The sequence below is a fragment of the Pagrus pagrus genome, assembly GCF_965226575.1.
Source record: "Pagrus pagrus genome assembly, chromosome: 20".
NCBI classification, from domain to species: domain Eukaryota; kingdom Metazoa; phylum Chordata; class Actinopteri; order Spariformes; family Sparidae; genus Pagrus; species Pagrus pagrus.
In genome coordinates, this window is record NC_140207.1 from 5,790,224 (window position 1) to 5,813,128 (window position 22,905).

Here is a 22,905-nt window from a genome sequence, read left to right on the forward strand (position 1 = left end):
TACCATTAAGTTACAAAAATATATCAAGAAAACAATTGCTGATAATAAAACGTAAATAAAGTACCTCAATTTTCTACATATAGTTTCAATGAAATTTTGATTGTCAAAAATGGTCAATTATCAATTTTCAGCTTCTCAAAATGCAAGAATTTGCTGTGTTTTATTGTTTTATATCATTGCAAACTGAATATCTTTGGGTTTAAAAACGACAAAGCAAGACATTTAAAGACATCACATCGACCCTAAGACATTTTCAGACTAAAATCATTGTACAAATAATTGTCCAATCAATCGGGAGATGCAGCCTGACTATTGTGTCAATACCACATGAAACATATTGAGGAACCTCAAAAATTATCAATAGGGATTGTAAAAGAATGCTAGATTTGATATTCATTTTCTTTGTTGGATATTATTTCAGAACATAATTCTTTATATTAGTGAAAACTGATTTATTATTCAAAAGAAGGTATACAATCAATTTTTCACATACATTTTCTCGTTACCATCATATTAATGGGAGCAGTGCTGACCTTAATAAAAACTATTTGCTAATCCATTACTAAGTTTCTGTGCAACAGTTCCTGAATTCTCAACAACTAGCTAGTTTCAAAATGCTACAAAAACAATGCTATGAAATACATCGAAGTGTGAGACCATCATGCAGAAAACAACAATAAAAATGTAACATTAGCTAGCTAGCTAGTTAGCCACCGAGACATCAGGATACCAGTAGTGATTGTTTTATGCGTGTTATAAAGAAAAGGACCATAATATATTGGAACGACAACAAGTCCTCATAACTCTCGGTTTGAAGCTTGCCTCTGAAACACTAAGCCCTACCCCTCTACCCCAGCGAGTATCGGGACACTCTACCCCTCCACCACAATGAGTATCGAGACACCCTACCCCTCTACCAGAACGAGTATCGGGACCCTACCCCTCTACCCCAACATGTATCGGGACACCCTACCCCTCTACCCCAGCGAGTATCGACTCCTAGACGTGAATACACAAAGCGCTAAGGGCAAAGGGTGTATTGGGATTGGGCCTAAAGCTATCTGCTAATCCTTTGTAGATCTAGGCCCAGGTACAACTTTGCTTATTATGAATACTTTTTGTATTGCCCAACTGACAGGCACACAGACTTTAATTGTGTAATGTTTCATAATTTGAGGAATAGAGTTAATTATGTGAAATGTAATTTCAAATCCTCCCACTTAACATAATTATTAAACTGTATTTAAGTGCCAATACAGTAATACAATACTGTATCAAAGTCAGGACAGATTTTGTCAACCGTACCCCTCCTTGCCTTTGTCGGTTAATCTAGCTAGTTCAGTTAGCTACATATGGCAGTAAGTTGTAAATTTGGTTTTAATTTAAACAACAGCTTAGTTTGTATAGTGGGACTAATTTTTATTGAATGATACGTTCACTCAGTTAGCACTTGTGTTATAATTAGGCTAAGTTCGAACTTATGGAGAGCTGGCAACCGTTCAGTGACGCCAAAGATCAGTTGAGGCACAAGAGGAATCAGTTTGTGTCGAAAGTGAGAGTGCTTTGGAAAAGCAAAAGAAAACAGATGAAAATACATTTGGTGTCAATCGCTTTAATCTACAAAGCATTATCTGAACACTGGCTTCAGGAACAACAGTTCATGATTATTCCTGATAAAACAATACCTCAGAAGACAAATCCTTCACATTTTCTGACCTTAACTTCTGAGATCTTGTCATGTAAAACACGTCCTTTATTTCAGAGCAACATTACATATTTCAAAACAAAGCTGACGTTGTGAGTGCACCTCGGCAAGAGCGGTTCAGAGAAGGAGACAGAAAGACAAATGGAGGGAGTGCATGTTGTAGTTTGAGTGCTTGTAATTCTGCAAGTTCAATTCGCCTCGGGGCTGAACTGCAGGAGAAATGAATATAAATGTCTGACACGAGACGGAAACAAAGTGAGACAGTATCAAAGCAACCCCCCCCCCAAACACACACACACGAACACAATACAAAACATACACATTATGTCTTAAAAATAAACCAGCAGGTTGATATAAGTTTTCTTGCACGATACAAGCGTTCACAATTATTTTCCCTCAAAAAAGGTAAAGGATAAATGAGGTTTGAAGACTTGAGATATAATCAGACTGTAAATATCAAACGTTGTATTCTAGTTTGCATTTTTGCTCTTTTATCATCAAACCTGCTAATTAAAATATACAGATATTGACCTGACAGTTACAGTAACATTTGAAATATGGGTTCCTGTAAAAATATTGTACCTTTACATTAATATAGAATTTGTTTGTTCCCATAAGAATGGTTCTAGCTTAATGAAGTCACACTTAAAGCACATATAGGGCTGGGAAAACTTTCTCCCAACATACCTATTATCCATAAATTATGGTCCGTAAGAAAACGTCTTCAGTCGTAACTGAATGCGTCTTTGTTGCAGTAACAATATACAAAAGCCCGCTGACAGAGGCTCTTACCCCTGACATGCTTATATGTCAGGGTGCATCTTTATCTGTGAGAACAACTCAGCTTCATTGTGCTTCATTATTCCCACACAACATGTAAACTACGTTGGCAAAGTCCAAGAATATCAGCCTTTTCCAACAGATGTCCTGCTGGCAGCTCTGGACTGGTTTCGGGGGGGGTCAAGCTGACATCAAGGGTCACCACACCCGGCAGGACTGTGCACCTCGGTTCATGACCGACGACTCGGGACAGCTGAACACTTTCCGAAACTCCTCGTAGTTACTCATCGCTCCGATAACTCTGCAGGGCAACAGTGATGAGAAAAGGACAGGTTGACAAGATTGCAGGCATTCATCAGTGTGTGTGTGTGTGTGTGTGTGTGTGTGTGTTGAAGTGTGTGTACTCACCTGTATTTCGGTGGACTGTGAGCTCCACTCTGGATCTGATCCCTGGCTGCTTCTGGTCTGTATGAGTTACATCTCACCTACAGAGAATAAGCAGATCAGATGGGTGAATTGATTGTTTGTGTATATCAAGTATAGTTGTGTGTGTTTCTTCATATACAGCTTTTACTTAGAGGTCCCGTATTGTAGAAAGTCTTTAAAAGGTTTTAAAGGTTGTGATGTCACAACTAAACAGCCACCACCCTCAGCCACGCCCCCAGCAGTGGTGGGTTACTGCTCAGGCCTGTGAGAGCTGACCAATCAGAGAAGACTAGGCTTTTGGGAGGGGGGTCTTAAAGAGACAGGCATTAAAAACAGAGTGTTCAGAGGGTAAAGAGAGGGGCTGCAATGATGAAAATAATGTGGTTTTTGAATATTAAAGCATTTTAACATTTTCTAGTAGATACCTGAAAACGAGCATAAGGGACCATTAAGTAAATGTAGCAATACAAGTGTATATAAATACTTTGTAACCAGTCAAAGTGAAGTAAAAATACACTTAAAGTGCCAAAAGTAAAAGTCAACCTTGTGCAAAATGGCCGTTTCATAATAACGTATGTTGGATTACTGGATTATAATCATTGATGCATAAATGTGTACATCAACTTCAGTGTTGCATTTGGTAAAGATGACACTAATTTTAATAATACAACATATATAACATAATAATAATACATGCTGATTATATTTTGTTGTGAAAATCCAAATCTGCGAAGTAGCTAGCAACTAAAGCAATCAAATAAATGTTTCCATTTCAGTAAACATTTGCATTGTTTTAAATGTTTTTATCATAAACACAAACAGTACCGTAATGTTAACCACAATGAACCATATACTAGCCTCCACTCATTACCTTGACCTGCTCAAGACTCAGTATACCTCGATGTTACCCTTGCATGACAACAGAAGTGCACAGAAAAGCTGTTCCTGGTTGAAACACTGGCAGAGTGACAAAAATAGTTTGCATCTGTGTATTTGTGTGTCCTTACATGTGCATAGCTCAGGAAGAAAAGTTGGTTGTTGTTCAGTCCGACTCCAGGCAGCCGAGGCTCCTCCACACCACCTCTGCTCTCATCTACCCACCGCCTGTACGCCTGCACACAGATAAAAAGAGATCGTTTCCTCCTCTGGATTCTTAACATGACAGCTAGAAGGTCTTATAAATAGCCCTTTCACAAAAAGGACATTTTGAGTTGCAAGATACAGGTGACTAATAAATACAGTAAAATCATATTTAACATTTTTAGTTGCACCTGTGATTTTAACCATTTTTGCACGAAGATGCGGGGAGATAATCCCCGATTGTGAAAGAAAACAGATCATACCCTAAAAGCCTCTCTTATCCCTCCATTGTCTGCTATGTTTTCTGCCAGGGTCCTCTTCCCACGAACCTACAGAACAAACATCCACAAAGCAAATATATTCATTAACAAAAGGTTAATTCTGGACACTACGCAAGAGCATTCATGACTGGATTCTTCTTTTAAATATGCATATCTGTGCTGGGATTCTTACATTTAGGCCTGCCTCGTCCCAGTGGTAAGTATTATACTGCTCAATCATACACTGGGTCTTCTCATTGAAGGCTGTTACGGACAAGTTGCTCCACCACTGGTCGAGGTTGCCGTTACTGTCGTATTTGCGTCCTGTTCGTGAGAAGAATCGCACACACAACATTTGTTAGAAATTGCTGCGTTATAGCGAATGTTTGTCTGAGGTCATTATCGGCGATCAGTATTTACCGTTATTGTCAAAGCCGTGTGTTAACTCGTGTCCTACTATCACCCCGATGGCACCGTAACTTAAAGATCTGGAGACAGACAAGAGGATGAAGTACATATTCGTAATAAGTATGAAGTATGAACACCCACACAGAGTTTAAAAGCCTGCGACTCTCCTCCAGTTAGTTAGAACTGAAGAAGCCTCTTGGATGAGAGGTGAAACGTCTTTAAGAAACGGAAACAAGTCCAGTTGCCTACGATACAGCACTTTGAAATGACCATGACCTGGATGACTGAGAACCTTCATCTACAGTTTTAGAAATTACTTGGATCTTTTATAGCCTAATGTATGACAGTATTGTGGATTCAATTATTTATTGTTGTGAAATATTTAGCGATACATTTAAAAAAGGAAACAGTACACAGTGGAGCATGAGGTATAAACCTGTGCTGTTTATCCCCAGGCCCTAGCACAACAGATCTTCTCTGTGGTTGTCTGAGGTTCATGTCAGGATAATTATTCAGAGCTCCATGTTGCTCCTGAGCGAAGCACGAGGTAGCATTTCTTTGGTCTGTTAGTCGAGCGTGTCACAGCTCTGTAATCTCACCTTGGATACTCTTTTCCCCAAAAGAAAGGTTTTTGAAGCTCTCCGGCTGGGAATCCTAAATTAGAAGATCAAAAATATTAATTATTTTCAAAGGCTCCTTTTTTTCTATTTCACCCCGTGTGAGACGCAGTTATTTGTGATTAAAAAGTGTCGTTTCTTACAGGAGAAACTATTATAAAACAGATCACATTTCACCTGTGTTAGAAAGCAATCCTGCCTTATCTGTCAGATTTGGTTTGTTCTTAATGCAGATTCCTAATTATTTCTGACACTGAAATGCCCACTCAGCCATTTTACTTAATTGAAACCACTGAGGTGCAGTGTAGCGTCATCCTGTCTGGAATTTCAGAATAATGAAATAAAAAATTTGCATCTCGGTAATCAATCACATATTGTAGCTTACTGATTTGATTCGTGGACGAGCTGTAGAAGGCGTTCACTGTTGTTGGGTTAGTAAACCACCTGCAACACAAAGACACATAATAAATGCACGTTCATGAGCTAAGTAAAGCACCAAACATCACACAGCAGGTTAACATATGAGTCCTCACTCTGTACGCGGGACGCTCTTTCTGAGCCAGCTGATATCAGACTGGGCGATGAACTTCAGCGTCTGCATCACGTTCCCGTAGTAGTCCTTCTCGTTGAACGCTAGCTAAAACATACACAAAGGCAAAGACATACTGTTAGTATGTATATTGAATGATGTCTCCAAAAGTGTAGAGGGCAGCATAACCACTGTAACTGCTGCTCACAATACTGTTCTCTGCAGCTATCTTTGGCTGGAGCGACTAGCTGCATTTAACAAGTAGCTCAGTTAGCTTTGGAGCTAAGTAGCCCTATTAGCTGTGTGGAGTTAGTTAGCGTTGACCATGGCCGCGGATCCCGCGGGGAGTCACAGTTAGTGACAGGGCTCAGATGCTTCCCAGTGAACATGGACACGAGACTGGGTCTGGACACAGTCGGAGGTGGTAAGGAGGCGATTTACAGCGGCTTCGATTAGCACAATGATTCCAGGGACGAGAAAATCCATTAAACAACAAGGGGCCAAGATAGTCTGGCTTTTACGTCAAGGAGTCTTTCACGATTTTTCGAATGAGTCTTTTACGATACGTTAACATGGCAATTAAGCTTGTTTTAGTTCAGTAAGGACAGTAGAATAGTATTTCCTTTCTTGACGTTGTGTGAGTTCATTTTGTTTAGCTGCTTGCATACATCTCCTTGCTTAAACGGACTATCACTGGCAAGTGGGATTTAGAGACTGGACTGGCTAGCTCGTGAGCAAGCTAACATTAGTAGACATCTTTGCAACGTAATAAATAGGTTTCTTCACATTCTGTTGATAATGTTAGCTCATGTTTTGAGTGTTATAAAGTTAAATTTTGGGCTTCCATACGGCCACTTTAACTCTTCAGATTTAATAAAATTTTACTTCAGCCCCATTCATACGAGACTAATATTACCTGGAGACCTGCAGGAATTTGTAATAATTGTAGGGATCATCTCTGGTCTTGAACCTGTGCAAATCTATCATGTTCATAAAAATAAGCAAAAATTGGCTACCATAGGTCATGTATTTTTCCTGTGTGAATTGTCACCTCAATCTGATTTGGGTTTGTGTTGTTTGTTTGTGGTGGTACTGGCAGAAAAATGCCTACAAACAAGCCCCAAACCACATAAAAATATAAACAAAAAGTATTTTGGTGGGGAATGCCAACGGCCATCAATGATACATCAAAGAATGCCTCTTCAGGGGATAATGAAACTGAAACATACTTCTTTTACCACTTATTAAGTCCCCAATGAAATGAAATGGGGAAGTGTGTCGAGGGGGTTGGACATCAAGGGGTTCAGTTAAGTTAAAACAAAAGAAAACCTGCAGGCGCCAGGCTTGAAAGTCAAGCAACACTCTTGCACAAAGAAGCATGCCTCTGATTCAGGTCGCCTCACTGAATGGTGACTTTTGACAGTCACTCAACTACTAAGAATGACAATCTGTGAGCCTTCACTACAGGGCGTCGTCACACCCTGATTGGCGAGGAGGGAGTGCCTCAAGCTGCTTTCACTTATTAATTATGAGCCAGTCTTCACACTCTGCACACAGGTGATCTGAATCCACTGCAATCAATCCAGAGGGACCTTGAAACTCAGCTAAAACAAAAAAGAAGTACTACATAATGGGACTGCTACAATCTTTTTTCTGTCCTCAGAACTAGTATCGACTTGCAGTGAACATATGCTGTGAGATGGCCTGTCCTGACATTACAATTAGTGGTGAAAAAGAAGATTTGGAGTAACAAAATCATATTCAAGTCGAGCCACAAAGCATCTGTTACCTGATCTAAATGTGTACTTATGCCTGTAACACGTCCAGAAAGTGGGCAAAACTGCTCTAAACTGTATTATTCATGTGGCTGCTGAAGAACAGACCAACGCTTCAGAAACGCTGACGTTACGCAGAACCTTAACAACCAACCAGGAGATAATGTCATAAAGAGTCAGAGCAAAATACAGACTTGTCTTGACCCTTGTGAATGCGGTCTTGTGGTAATACTAGTCCTGTGTGAATACAGCTTCAGACAAACTGGTGGGCATCATTTAGCCCATGAATCACTTGAATGGTTGTTTCTCCCGTGTCATCATTCCTTTCTACTCCCATTTTGTACCCTTGCTTTGCTTACTGAACTATCTTACAGCAGTGCTACAGTATACAAACCTGCTTTAAATCTTCGTTGAGGTAGGTGTCGTTCAGAATAAACTCGGGGTAGCCAACCTTAGCCAAGACTGCATGAGCCTTGAGAGAGACGACAAAAGAGAAGTTTAAACAGCTTTTTAAATTATACATTGATTTGTCAGTAACTTATTCATAGTAACTAACATAGAGAAAGTTTAAGCACCGTAACAAGCGAGAAGGAGTGAGGACTTTGAGAGTCAAACAACAAATATCCCTGAATCCATGCAATGGTTCTGTTACAAGAAGAGCCAGTAGGAACAATAAAGAGGTCAGTTTAAATGGAATAATGTGGATTTTTATGTTCTTGCTTCACACTGAAAGTCTGACATTACTTGTGGTGGTAATAAAAGCTAGAGGTGGTTTGCTTAAATGTTTTCAATATGTGTGTTGTAGCAGAGTTTGGTGAATGCAGAACAGTTCTGTTCAAGGAGAAAAGGACTCCATGAAAACATATTTAAAGTTCACAATTTTAACTTATAAAGTCAGTAAAAGAAAGGGCAGAATGGCACTGCTGCGTCAAATGTCTCAAAATGTGTCCATACAAACTGTGACACAATGTCCCATTTTGGTAAGTTTATAACTCACTGCTGACTTTTGTGTACACACTGGACACAAACAGCCGCTTCTTGGTAAAAGTACTGTGCTTGTTTAACCCGACCACCATCCATGACCTCCTAACTTTATGGCCTTTTTTACTCTACACTACTACTCCTGACTTCCTCCTTTGCTGCTGTAATAGTTACAACGGCCACTAGAGGTCGCCGCTAGCAAGAAACATAAATATGGGTGGTGAAAAAAACATTTCTCAGTCAACCAAATAGTAATTTTCCTGTTGAGGAGAGCACTCTGCAGCTCTACTACACTTTTTAGCCTCTTTTACTTCATTGTTTGGGTTTGACGTCACATTTAGCAGCTAAAGTGACTGATATTTTTCCTCAAGTGGCCAAAAAAATGCAGCTTTAGGTTGAGAGAAAACAGTTTCGAGGAGAGACAGATTCTTTGAAAAGTGTCTCTGCAGTGATGAACCCAAAGCAAATGATCACCGACCAAACCAGCAGTTTCCTTTTACCTCTGCAAAGCATTTTAGCTTCTTTCAGCTTAAAGTTTTTTGTTTTGCGGCCATGAATTTTGGTTCAACCTCACCGCTCTCATCAATTACTTTTTTTTTAGCCACAGCAAGCAGATGCTGTTAGCAAGAACAACTCTGCCTGCTTCCTGCCAAAAGTGTGCAACTAGTTGGAGAAAACATTGAACAACAGTCAAACATTTAGCACCTAAAGAGACAGATTTTTTGCATGCACTGCCCCCAAGTGGTCATTAAATATTAATGCAGCTTTACATTTTTTTGTGAACAATTTCTTAATGTATTTTCTACATGATTTAGTAACATAAAGGCAAATCAGGACATTTATAGACAGCTAATTAAACAAAACAGAAAATAATAGATAAAATACATATTTTTACCCTTCATAACTTTATATTTTAATCGCAACAGAATAATTAGAATAAATTTATAAAAAAGTAGAGTTTGGAGAAACATGAGTATGAAGCTAACAGCTGTCCTTACCTTCTCTACTGCTCTCTTCTTCGTTGGTTGATCCATCCAGTCGTTCTCTTTCTCCAGCATGTCGATGAACGCCCAGCGAATGCCCGCGATCAGCTCCTCCATCTGACAAACACACACTCTCATATCAATCAGAAGCCGACAGAGGATTCAATGTCGGGATGCGACTTCCATATGAAAACAACGAGCATTTGCAAAAGAAAATAAATCACTCACTGTCACTGCCACGTAAACACACACACTGCATTAAACGTCTGACATCATCTCCAGTCCAGACAAAATACACTCCACACGCAACTAAACATATCCGGAAAAATTAAACACAGTTTTGGACATGATGTCATGATGTGTGGGACGTACGCACCATGTGTTTCTTGTCCTCCTGGAAGTGCGTGTTGACAAAGAGGCGCCCGGTGGCATAAACAAGCGAGTTCTCCACGTAGTTGACACACTTGTCCCAGCGCGGGGTCAGGGAGGTGGTTCCTGTGGTTACCTGGTGGGGGTGTCAGAGACGGAGACGCAAGGTGACTTTGTCTCTTCGACTAAATTACACTGTTTTCTAGACTGATACATGGATATTTCTTTTAAGTATGACATTCTTTTACACATGACATAATCTGTGTTTATGTCATGCTATAAAGTTAATTTGGAGTTCTGTCTCAAGATCCTAAAAATACAGACTGAACTACTCAAATCACATAACTTTCCCAGCTCTCTAATTACTGTCATGAACATTTAAGGACATGAAAACAGAGATTGAGAAAAGTTAAGAAACCTGAGAGAAGCAGTGTGGGTTTGCTACTCTTCTACTTTTTCTTTTCTCACTTAAAGATGTATGTAATGTATGTTCATACAGGATATGAGACAAAATTCAAAGCAGGTTTTATGTAAGCAGTCAATTTCAACTGGAAAAGTGACAACATGCAAACTAACTACATACTAAATGGCCTAACATTGACAGTTTGCATGTTTTAAACCTCCTCTAAAGGCATTTTTTTTATTACTTGCTTGTCCAGATTTGTTTTCATTCCTCAAATTCACTCGTCTTTTATTTGTTATTATTCAAATGTTCTCCATTGTGCTCTTTGAAACACTGGTTTTGAAGTGGTGCTTCAAGTTTGACTTACTGTCCCAGCTCTCTAATTACTGTTGTGAATGTTTAAGGACATGAAAACAGAGACTGAGAAAAGTTAAGCAACCTCAGAGTGTGGGTTTGCTGCTCACATTTTTATTTTATTTTAGGCTTTTCTCACTAAAAGAAGGGAGTTTAGGGTAAAAAATGTATGTTGGATCATTCAAAAATCGCAGTTTGATTTATATCCTGAGGCCATATATTGTTCTTTTACCTGCAGAAACCCCTACTTTGACTTGGAAATGATCTAATCGTGACTTGACTTAAGTGATTTTCCTGCTGGTTATGTAACTGTATTGCAGTTTGAGACACATATGACCTTTACGAAAAATATTCAACAGTGACACACTCCCAAGGAGCGTGTGTAGCTTTTGTTTGCCTACTCAGTTGTTAGTCCACTGAATAAAACATGTTGTCTGGCTTCAGTCTCCTCTAAAGTCACCGTGATCTCATCTTCCAAAAAGTTAGATTTTCTGGTATTTTCTCCGTGGCTATTTCTGACAACTTGTGCTGGCATTACATAAGGTGGAAAACACCAAGCAGGCGCCGTCAATTTAAGTTGATTTGATATGTGTCACAAGTGCTGAAGATACAAATGTGATTGTGTTTTGCTTGGCGTCTTTTATGAATCTAACTTAAGCACACTATCGAAATGATCCGAAACAGACTCTAAGTCTATAAATGAGGCTTGAGGACAGTAGGACTGTTAAAAGTATCTTGATGGTTGTTTTTTATTTTTTGGATTTTTATAATTAAATTATTCAGTTATTTGTATATTTTATTTCGCAACACAAAGGCCTACATGTTGTTTCAAAGCCTTCTTCACACTGACAGGTGTCAAATATTGAATATTTTGTTGATTTAGGGCCTGAAATGAAATATACTGAGTCAAAAATAGACTGGAATCAGCTTATAAAATATTCACCGAAATCCGATAGGTTGTTAAACCACTAGTAAATTAATTATTCCTTATTCTATTAATTAAAACAACTGTATAAAATGAGCACAAAGCACAGACTGTTTACAGAGCTTCAGTGGTACATTAAAGGCTTGGGTCAAGGGAGCCATCTTGTTTTTTAAAAATAGTCATGAATTAGTTTGAGTTTACGTCAGATTTATAGTTTGTTAAATAAAAGCAGTAATTCAGGATTAATTAAAGGAAAATCTTGTGTTGTCAGAGTTGATATTCAAGTTAAGTGAGCAACAAATGTCAGCAGCTGAATTCCTGAGGACTCATTTGTTCCTGTTTACACTCGAGGCACATTGTGTGATTTAAACCAAATTCCACGGCTTCACAGCCAAATACTTTCCATATGTAAACAAACCATCCATCTGCAAAATGTCAACATGACACAAGGCCGTGTTTTAAGCATTCTTACAGGGCAACTGTTTTTAAAGGTTGTTTTTTTTGCCTCTGAGCCCATGAAGGATCATTTAATTCTTCAGCTAATCTAAAAACTAAAAAAATGACCCAACACAGACGTAGATTTTAAAGATTCTCTCTGTACCAACCCGAGCGTAGTCCAGGTATCTGTACAGGAAACGGCGGCTCAGAGTGGTGATCCTGGAAAAAACCGTCCTCCACTGAACGTAGTTAGCAACAATCCTGGGGAGAGAGAGAGGAGGGAAATTAATTAAAAGCCTACATGTAATCTCATTATACACTATAATGTACTTATAATGAGAGGCAGGAGCCCTCCAGCCCCAGTGTGTGCTCATCAGTCTGTGTATGTCTTCTGTCTAGCTGTTCGTGTGTGTGTGTGTGTACCTGGGATCTGTGTTTTGAATGAGTTTGATAAGTTCCTTGAAGTACTGCGGCGCTCGGACGATGATGGGCTCAGAGGAGTGGATGGATCGAACCGGCTCGACTTTGGACTCCACCACAGTTTTTACAAAACTGGTCCAATCAAACTGCAAACAGACGGAGGAGGAAACATATACAGTAAAGATTACTTATATAGCGAAATAGAAAAATAAAGTATATATTAAAAGAAGAAGAAGAAGAAATATATTGCTAAACTACTAAAGTTACTAAACTACAATTGTGTTTTTATTTTTAATATCATAAAGCTTCAGAAACAGCATTCAAATGGAGGTGGTAAGGAGGCGATTTACAGTGGCTTCAATCGGGACAATGACAAAGAGTCGGGCATCAGCAAAATGGTTGTGTACAGCTGGAATATTTACATATTTCACATTTCTTTTGACCAAAGCCAAGGTGATTGTGGAAAGACAAACTGAAGCCACGCCCCTTGCTGTTTCCCTCATTGGACCTTATCTCTATTAGTTGTGTTATCATCCAGATGGATCTCAAATGTTATGTGTGAATGCTTGTTTCCATCCTTTCCCTTTAATGCAATTATAAAAATGAATGATGTTGCTGTTGTTTATGTGTCTGTTTGTGTTGAAGTACCCCTGGTATGGAGCGCTGCAGCCGAGAGAGTGACATTTTGTTGTACATGTTCTCACTGGTGCGATTTTCATAGGGAATCAGGATCTGCAGACACAAAGAGCGATGTTATACCAACATGATTGATCATAAATTAAATATAAGATCATTTACCTTCATACTGCTGGTGAGGTTAATGAATCAATGCTGTGTTTTAAGATTAACAATGCGAGCCCCAGAGGCCTATCAAATCCTCTCCATACATTAAGTGATATTATATTTATCTGACATGACGTCTTTACATGAGCCAGTTTGGTCTCGAAGGCGAGAGCCTGTTCCATCTGGGTCAGCGCTGCTTTCTCTGGAGCGCCCAGCATGACTGCTACATCTACCATCAAACTCAGCAAGGCGGCACGATACTGTAGAGAGAGGCGGAGAGGGAGGCAGAAAAAGATGAACATCATGTATTCTTTTATTGCTTTAAGCTACTGTCATTGCCGCTACCAAACACAGACGCCACCAGACATTAATCAAGACTTACATCCACACTCAGATACGACTGTACTGCTATATCAGCAAGAGGTATTCTGTTATGCTTGTGTTTTCTAAATATTTAACTGGTTTAAGGAACAGAAAATAACCCTTGAATATCATTACCAACTCAAACACAAAACACAAACAGTAAAAATAAAAAAATACCAGTCACAAAAAGTGTAAAATACATCAGAAGTATCACACAAGAGTGAAAACTTTCTGTCTGATTTCTATAAAATGCTCTGCTCCCTTCCCCCAGAAGTAGGAAAAGACATCTAGTAATTGATTTGAATGAATGGATTGACTCAGTGTCAAGCAAATTCAACTCCCAGGTCTCTCCATTGTGCATAAAATGTTAAAGTTACATACCGCTTCTTACCTACATTGTTTTGGGTCTTGTCCGATAATTAAATCTTTCTTTCTGGGACTGTATTTCAGTGGAAACGTAATTTTCTGTCGGACTATAAATTCCCATCCGTCCCTTTTTCTTATTAATCCTAATAAGGGGACATTTCAACTAAATATGACTTCTGGGGAAACTTTTGTTACTCGATAGAAAATGTATATTATTTAAATAGATTGAGTCCGAGCTGCAATGAAATGATTAGGATTCTTCTCCTTACAAGTGGGCAGTGAAAGGAAATTTAATCAAATATGGGGTCCTACTTTAAATCATGTAGAACAGACAATTACTGTGGAAATAACCTTGATTGACTGACTATATCAGACATCTTCTTTTATATGTATCAAGGTTGTTGATTATGAAAGGAAGCAACGACCTAAATACTCTCCTTTTTTGTGTTTTTCAGCTTAGTTTTAGCATTAAGGTCACCTTTCGTCTTAGATACGACTTGCTTTTGCTTTTGTCATAGACAAGCGGTTCTGCAAGAGGTCATTTACAATGACTACATGAACATTTTAATAACAGTTTCATTTTGTAATCAAGTCCAAAATTGCCATAAATTATTTATGATCAAATATTTCCCTTTAAAAGTGATCATAACTGATGAAACAAGGGAGTTAAATTAGGTGTCATTCTTCATTTATTTTTAGGGAAATACTTCATCTAGGTCTCGTGTTGATCAAAGATGTGCGTTCGCTATGAAATAATAAAATATACTATGAGAGAGAACTTAATTCTCTTTGGATTTTGAGTAGCAATTTTATTGCATTTCTCTTAACATAATTATTAATTTAAGAACAACACAGGAAGTATTATAGTAGAAGTAAATGATAACATAAAACAAGTTTATAGATGGTTAAAAATATATATTTTTTGGCTAATAATTAAAAATTTAGAGCTCTTAAATCTACTCTTAGCAACCTTTTTCAACCAAGTGGAGCTTTTTCTTTTCTTTTCACTTTTTCATGTAGACTCTTGTATATTAATGGATAAGACAGATGAGAAAATTAGCCACTGCATACTTGTTATTCTGGCCTGAAGAGGCATCAACTTGCTCTACTACAATTAATGTCTTTGACTATCTGTTGTTTGTGAAAACTCATGTGTTGAGTCTGATAAAAAAAACAACAACATTAACAGCTGATATTTCAAGTGCTGAAATTCTCTTCTGCTGCAATTTATCACTCAAACAGGAAGGAAATTGGTGCTGCAGGAAGAGAAGCTTTTAGATGACAAGTAAAAGGTTCTGAAAGATGAAGCAGGAACTCACCGCCTGGGCAGAGGAAGAGTTGGTGATGTAGTCTTCCCTTGAGGGCAGAGACAAGGATGCCTGATCGAGCTACATGAAGACAGAGAGCACAGGTTAGCCTCTGATGCTGTTTTTTGGAGTTTGTTTATCTTGTAACGTATTGTACGTATATGTATTTAAAATCTGATCACGTTATCTTATTTTGTAAGTCCTTGTTAAGAGGTCTTTCACATCTCATCTACAACATCAACTCGTCATTACCACAGATCTGATCTGATTACTGGCAACTAACAGTGTGGTCGTCTGCATACAAGTTGTGTTTCTGAAGAGAAAACATCAGGCTTAACCAAAAACAAAAAAGAGCTAGAGGTGTGAAACTTCCTATGATGGCACAACCAAGCCCACTCTGAAATTTCAAGTTTTGAGAGTTGTCAGGCAGGAAACATTATAACCACGCTATCACACTGACTCCCAGATTGATTATTATGATTCCATTAACGCTGTCTTGAAAGCAGCAACAGGAAACATTTTAAGTAGAGTTCCTGCGAACAAATGCATTATCACACAAAGTGAAAATAACTGATAAAAATGATAGTGGTGGTGGATTACTGTACGTCCGGTATGTTTATCCATTTCCTAACTGTTCTGGCTTTAAGAGAAACCAACGGCTGCCTGAAGGGTACATTGTTTCGGATAATATTCTGCAGCAATATAAAGTATTCACAATATGAACTTAATTGGTTAAAATTCGGGACAACATAGCCATTCACTTTTTTGCAGAGTTAGATGTGATACCATTCTTGTAACTGTCAGTAAAAAATGAAGTTGGACCTAGCAGCTGGTAAGCCTAGCTTAGGTCATAGAGTAAAGCTGGGAGACAGAAGGAACAGCTAGCATGGTACCAGCCAACGGTAACAAAACACAGCTACCAGCACCTCTAAAGCTCACAACATGTATGTTTTTTATTTAATCTGCACATCACTCAAACATAAACACCACAATTTGTGGTTCACTGTCGTCTCTTTATCAAAATATTAAACTCTAAATATAAAAAACATTCATGAATAAACAGAAATAACAGTGAACTGTGGATGTCTGACCTTGATGACGTAGTGTGAGGAGTTTTTGTCATCGGGGGAGACGTACAGCCGTATCAGGACGCTCTTAGTGTGCTGGTTCCTCATCTCGGCCAGAGTCTTCAGGAGGCTCCAGTGCTCCGCCGACCACTGATAGTCCCCACCGAGCCCTTCCCCCACAATGGGCCACCGAAACTCAGGCATCTTAAGTGTTTTCAGCATCGGTTTGGCGTCCATCTGCTCCAGAAGAGCTATGTAAACACACATGGAGAAATTAAGAAAGTAAGCTCTTGACTTGCGGTATCTTTGTGTGGACCTGTTTGCATACATGTAAAGTGGGGACATTTTGAATTGTAGGGACCTAGCTCGTTAAAAAAGCTTTAAGTTTAGATTTAAGTTAGATTGAGTGTTGGGGTCAGACATTTAGTCTGGATTGTTAAGGGTTGGTTAGAGGCTAGGGAAGGCCTAATGTAAACAATGGTCCCCACAAGTAGGCTAAGAATCAGAGTGCAAAAAAGTTGCATTATGGGGACACACTTGGCGACTAACCACGCATTTAGAGGGAGTGTTAGCTTAGAATAATGGTAAGACGGTTGGTTATGCTGAGTTTCCAAGGAATGCTGTTTCTTATTGCTTTTGCTTCTACAATGACCATGATCTGCCCTGGGAATCAATAAAAAGCTTGTCTTATCCTATTTTAGACTAGCACTGTCTTTGTGGGCTCTTGATTTGCAGTATCTTTTTGTGGACCTGTTTGCATACATGCAAAGTGGGGACATTTTGAATTGTGGGGACCTTCTGGCGTGCTCTAACTTTTTCAAAAAGCGTTAGGTTTAGATTTAAGTCAGGTTGAGTTTTGGGGTCAGGCATGTAGTCTGGATGATTAAGGACCGGTTAGGAGCTGGGGAAGGCCTTATGTAAATAATGGTCCCCACAAGAAGGTACAGAATCAGGGTGCAAAAAAGTGACATTATGGGGAATTTTGACAACTAACCTCCTGTGTTAGGGTTGGGTTAGAGTAATGGTAAGCTAAGTCTCCAGGGAATGATGGTGTATGTCAATGCTATGTCCACTCAAACAACATTAGTGCATGTGTGTGTTAGACTCACTTTCGTTCATGCAGGAGCGGTAGAGAATCTTAGCCTTCGTCACTGCCTCCAGTTCATCAGGGTCCAAAGGAGCTTCTAATAACTCTGACAGAGAAAAGAAAACAGCCTGAATAGTTACCTTTACCCGAATTAAACTTTTAACACATTTTTTGTTTTTTGTTTTTCATTGCGGAAGAAACAATCCCTGGTTGGTATTGTGAAATAAACTGGACACAAGTTCAATCTTGCCTTGTGAATAAGTACAATAATGTCACAATTACAGAGTCACTCCACTGACTTTATACTTTTAAGGTTCAGTGTGAAGGATTCAGCAGCAAAAATATAACATAATATTTATAATTATGTTTCATTGGTGTATAACCACCTGAAACTAAGACTCTTTGCGTTCTTGTTGCCTTAGAATGAGTCTTATATGAGTCTCATATCTACAGAGGTAGCAGGTCTTGCTGCTACAGGAGCCCAGAACGGACAAATCAAACACTAGTTCTAGAGAGAGGTGTTTGTTGCCCCCATAAGGAAGGTTAAGATGAGGGGTATTCAGTTGGTTGCAATGTGAAACCTCACCACTAGATGCCACTAAATCCTACACGTTGGACTTTTAAATGCTGTGTACAGCCTCTGCATACGTGACAAAATATGTATAAAGCCTTTTGTGGCTGCAGATTGAGCTCTGTGAAGTCTGATACATTTCCTCGTAAGTCAGTGTTGGATGGTCCTGAAGACTACAAGTTTGAAAACTTGAGGTGAGGTGTGGAGTTAGAAAGAAGTGAGCTCACTGGACTTCTGTAGCCTGGTCTGACACTAGGTTAGCGGCTCGAGGCTACATTTGCCTCTGACTGTTTTCATCAAGGTGGATGAGCTCCGGCATTGATGGGAAATTCGTGGTCAAACACACCTTTGAGTTTGATGTCTACGTGCTGCCGTAGCCAGGGGTAGATGCCGTACGAGGAGGAATCTTCAGGGATCGGGTTCTCCTTTAACCAACCGCCACAGGAGTAAGTATAGAAGTCGTCGCAGGGGTTAACGGACTGATCCATTTTACTCAGAATGGACCCCGCTGTACGTTTGAAGAAGACAAAAAGTAAAACCACAACCCAGCGAGTCGAATAAGAAACTTTGAACATCAGGTAGAAGAAGACTCCTCACCTGCTTCAATGCATTCTGGACTCAGACAGAACTCCTCCTGACTGGATTTTTGAGCGACTGAGGGAGAAGAAAAGTTTTTATTAATTTGTCGAACACTTAGGTTGCATGCATCTTCTATTGCACATATACAAATAGTCCTCCACTGCTTGGTGGCTCTTAAGAAGTGTTGGGATATCAATCGCTTCGCTCAGTATATCATCAAATGTAGACTTGGAGAAAGCATAAACATAATCAATACATCTCCAGTGGTGTTTGCATTAATAGGTTACTTGATGTATAGATCAACAAATCACATATCACCAAAAAAGAAGAGTTGGCTATTTCTTCTGCCATATTTCAGCTGTAGATCTTTGCACCAGATCAATGAAGACAGAGGTGTCGACTACAACTTTCATCGAGGTGCTGTTTCCTTACATTTAGACACCAGCAAGTCATGTGGGCTAACGGGTGAAAAGAATAAATCAATCACCTCATGTGCTGGCCTACTTCACCTTCGCATGTGGTTGATCAGCGTATAGAACAGTGGTGAAAAACATTTATATTTAAAAAAATACCTGTTACCTGAAAGAAAGCATGTTATTTTCTGTGTTATTATCATAATACGCTATCAGGGAATGAAGAACAGAGAACCGTGTCTGCTAATCACACTTTCATGTGACCCAAAATGATACAGCTTATCAGAGAAGTCTGTGAGGGAGATTCCCCACAATCCACTCTTTATCTAATAGGACAAATGCAGACCAAAGTGCAGCTGATACAGCTGTAGAGCTCCAGGAACAGAGTAAACAGTTAGTGGATTCAGTTTTTAACCTCATGCCTGCCTGCACAGAGAAAAGCCTCCACTTACAATCGCCACGTTAACTTTTATCCGTGTGATATCACTCGACGCACCGCATAATCTTTATTTTTTCTGTCAGTCAAAGTTGCTTCACACACTTCTAATCAGAGCAGCCACAAGAAGACAGAACAGAGCCTCCCATTGTTTACGCTCCTCGCAGCACGACCACAGGTTTACCCGTTCACTTCCCTTCCTCGAAGGTGAACGAGCTCCTGCTTTTTCTAACCACTGCAGAAACCATTGCTGTGTGATGTGGCTCCGAGGGCGTACAGAGGCACCACGGGCGTATTTAGCAACTGAAATCTATTGTGAACGAATGAGTGGAGCGTTACAGTGCTGCGCCGCAATGTCTGACCTCGGCGGTCGACCGGTCTTGTTGTCTAGTTAGAGCTGCTTAATGCCGAGCCCACTTTGAGTGGAAATGCTTGCAACTTCAGCCCTGCACGACCCACTTGGCCTGGAACAACCTCGGTAACCCCCCCCCCCCTCCTGACAGCTCCGACGAAAACACACTGACACATGCACAGATGTCTGAGGCTCCAGTGTCAGTGCTAACCTCATGTTCATTACTCGGATACCAAAGCAGGCCACCAAAACAAACAGGCACAAATTTAAAAGCCACCCTTCTCTAAACTCATTAAAAATGAAGAAGAAGGGAAAAAATAACTACTTAAAATTCCTGTGTCTGGTCATTCGCATGGCTGGAGAGCAGAGGAGGGTTGGTGGTGCATACATAGGCACATAACATAACGACACTTCAATACCACCACAAGAATTCAGGCTTCCCTCAATAACAAAAAAAAAACAATCAACGCTGACCCCACCCCAGACACCCACACCCCCCTCACAACCACAACCATCATCACAGCCACTGAAACTACTGAAACTACTGAACTGCAGAAACAGTCAACATGAAGACTCTTAAAGGAACAGTTCAACCCTAACCCTCCTTTAAAATCTCACAGATTAACATGTTGAATATTGTTTGTTTAATATTCAAGATGAGAAATGAAGTGGTTTTTAACACCACGTAGGGTGTTGATTTTATGATTTTATTTGTTTATGTGCATATTTTTATCTTCTATGGGCAGTGCTTTTTATTTTATTTTATTACTTTTATCTTTTTATTGTGTACTTCATCTATTTATTGTGTTTTTATCTTGTTGGGCAGCACTTTGGAAAACCCTGTGTTTGTTAAAATCGTGCTATATAAATACAGTGGATTGGATTGGATTGAACTTAACAAGATGTAACGAGTTGCTAAGATTAATGGGCAGGCAGGGGTTTCTTTGTGTGGCCCCCAGGAAGACTTTGAAGCTAACTGACTCAGTGGTCAGACTGGATAATTACAACATCACGTGATGCACATGGGCCGAAAGAGACTGTGGATCACTACCTCCGCAAAATGACTTGTTTCTATCAAAATTTGATCCATTTTGTTTTTTAGAAAGTGTAGAAGAGCTGCACAATTAAATAATTTCATCTCCATTCAAGTTAGCCAGGAACCTAAACTGATAGTCATCCGGCTTCGCTGGTAGATGTCTTTAAGTATAATGCTACATAAGGAGCGTCGAGGATGAGTTTAGGAGTCTGACAGCCTGAGGAAAGAAGCTGCTCTGTAGTCCGGTGGTATCGCAGCGGTTACTTCTGTATCTTTTGCCAGACGGAGGCAGAATGAACAGACTGTGGAGCTTCATGTGCCACTGAGCAGCTTTCAGACGAACGAATGTGGCCTCGCCTCTGTATCCAGTTCTTGTTGTACATCCACGGCCGACAGCAGGACTGTTTTATTTTCCCCCTGCTTCCATTCTTCGTGCTAAGCTAACCGTCTCCTGTCTGCAGCCTCATATTCAACATACAGATAATTCCCTGTCTAAGCAAATGGAGGTTGATTTTTTAAGTAAAAAAAAGTTAAAAAAGTTATTTACATTTGAATTATCAGCAAAATGATACGTGTGTTTAATTTTTCTGTTATTACTGTAGCTTGCACTTGACAAGTTGGCTTCTATACATATTTTAAAGATATATATATCTGGACTTTAGTATAAGAAAAAAGGGGAAGTTGCCAGAAGTGACTGACAGAAGCAAACATCTGGAATTTCCGACCTCTAGAAATAAACAACTGAAAGAGGAACTAAAATCAAACTTGAGGTACAGTTTATAAAATATGATTCATTCTACACTGTTTATGTTCAATAATCTTTTTACATTGTCTCGTCTTTCCTTAGAGCCTTTTGTGTCTGCTGTAATGTAGTTAAAATAATTTGCCTTGCCTTGTTTTCATTCACACTATAACATTTTCTCTTATTTTTATGCTTCCAGTGTGTAATAACTATCATTTCTGCCTGTTTTTAGCTGCACTACTGCAGCAAATCACTTGTTTCTGGCACGTCTACTGTATTTTTAAGTCTTTTTTTAAAAACGTCAGTGTTAATTAATGTGCGCTGCCCTCCTGTGAATAAACAAATGCACACCCTTCTCATTACTCTACCACAAAGTTCCCTGCTAATTAATTTTAAATTCTGCCGGAAATCATACCCACAAAGTGTCAACACGCGCATTCTTCCCTCTTTTTCCCAGAGTTCAACTTGACTCCCACAGAGCATTATGAAGAGGTTGGGTTTTTTTTTTCCCATGTGCATGTGGGTGTGTTTGAAACCTTATATGAACCAAAAATAGTTTGACACAAGTATCCAGCCAGCCCTCCACAAAGACCTTTGCTCCCACCAGTGTTATTTACGGTCTTGCATGTACTATAATCTGAGGACTCTACGATACATTGCCACCGGATTCCTTGCAAATTATAATGCAGGTTGAGGAAAAAAGTGTGTGTGTGTGTGTGTGTGTGTTGGACTTACCCAATATGAGTGCGAGCACCAGAGCGGCGCAGACACACACACACATGGCCAGTGCTACCTTAAAGAGACGTATGTTGCCACTGTCGGGTTTAACCCCGCTGCCGCCGAGACACTCCCGCTCCATAGCTTACTGCACTGTATCACACACACACACACACACACACACAAAAAACACACTCACTCTCTAACTTTCAGATGAGCAGGTAAACTGACCAGAAAGCAACAAAATCTGCAAAAAAAAAAATCTAATTTATGAGCAAAACAAAATCCCCAAAAAAGTTAAAGTAACATCCTCCTGACTTCACTCACTTTCCTGCCTCTCTGCTGCTATCAGTCTATCTGTAAGCTACTCTAACTTCACCCCGGCTCTTCAAAACTGTCCCTCCCCCCCTCATCTCATCACTCCTCCTCTCCACCGGCACTCCTCCTCTCCTCCCTTCCCTTCCAAGGGCCTCCCAGTGATGTACAGAGATCATTTAATAAAATCAGCCGAAACATTATCTGTGTATTACTGCGGGACCATTAAAGGGCTGCGGGCCCTGTGAGTAGCGTACATGGGAAATGAGTGTTTGTGTGCGTGTGTGTGTGTGCTGCTAATCTCATGCACAAAACAGC

General features: G+C 39.6%; 1 protein-coding gene across 1 annotated transcript; it reads right to left on the bottom strand.

Annotated features, from left to right (window-relative positions):
- Nucleotides 1-542: 542 nt before the first annotated feature.
- On the bottom strand, nt 543-22,613 carry phex (phosphate regulating endopeptidase homolog, X-linked). Its single transcript, XM_084341336.1, has 22 exons — nt 22,291-22,613; nt 18,595-18,651; nt 18,344-18,505; nt 17,449-17,532; nt 16,364-16,590; nt 15,285-15,353; nt 13,380-13,496; nt 13,102-13,185; nt 12,457-12,599; nt 12,201-12,294; nt 9,921-10,049; nt 9,560-9,661; nt 7,975-8,052; nt 5,810-5,913; nt 5,662-5,720; nt 5,259-5,313; nt 4,672-4,739; nt 4,445-4,575; nt 4,255-4,320; nt 3,919-4,023; nt 2,894-2,970; nt 543-2,786 (listed from the first exon to the last, which is right to left on the bottom strand). The coding sequence occupies exons 1-22, from the start codon at nt 22,412-22,414 to the stop codon at nt 2,684-2,686; spliced, it is 2,238 nt and encodes a 745-aa protein (XP_084197462.1). The 5' UTR covers nt 22,415-22,613; the 3' UTR covers nt 543-2,683.
- Between the last annotated feature and the right edge of the window lie 292 nt (nt 22,614-22,905).

Bases quoted from the DNA above. Each gene is read 5' to 3' on its own strand.
- phex (XM_084341336.1), bottom strand. From the start codon at position 22,414: ATGGAGCGGGAGTGTCTCGGCGGCAGCGGGGTTAAACCCGACAGTGGC. The intron at 17,533-18,343 runs GTGTGTTTGACC...TTTCTCTGTCAG, and splicing joins CGTAGACATCAAACTCAAAG to AGTTATTAGAAGCTCCTTTG. The intron at 4,576-4,671 runs GTAAATACTGAT...TCTCACGAACAG, and splicing joins ACACGGCTTTGACAATAACG to GACGCAAATACGACAGTAAC.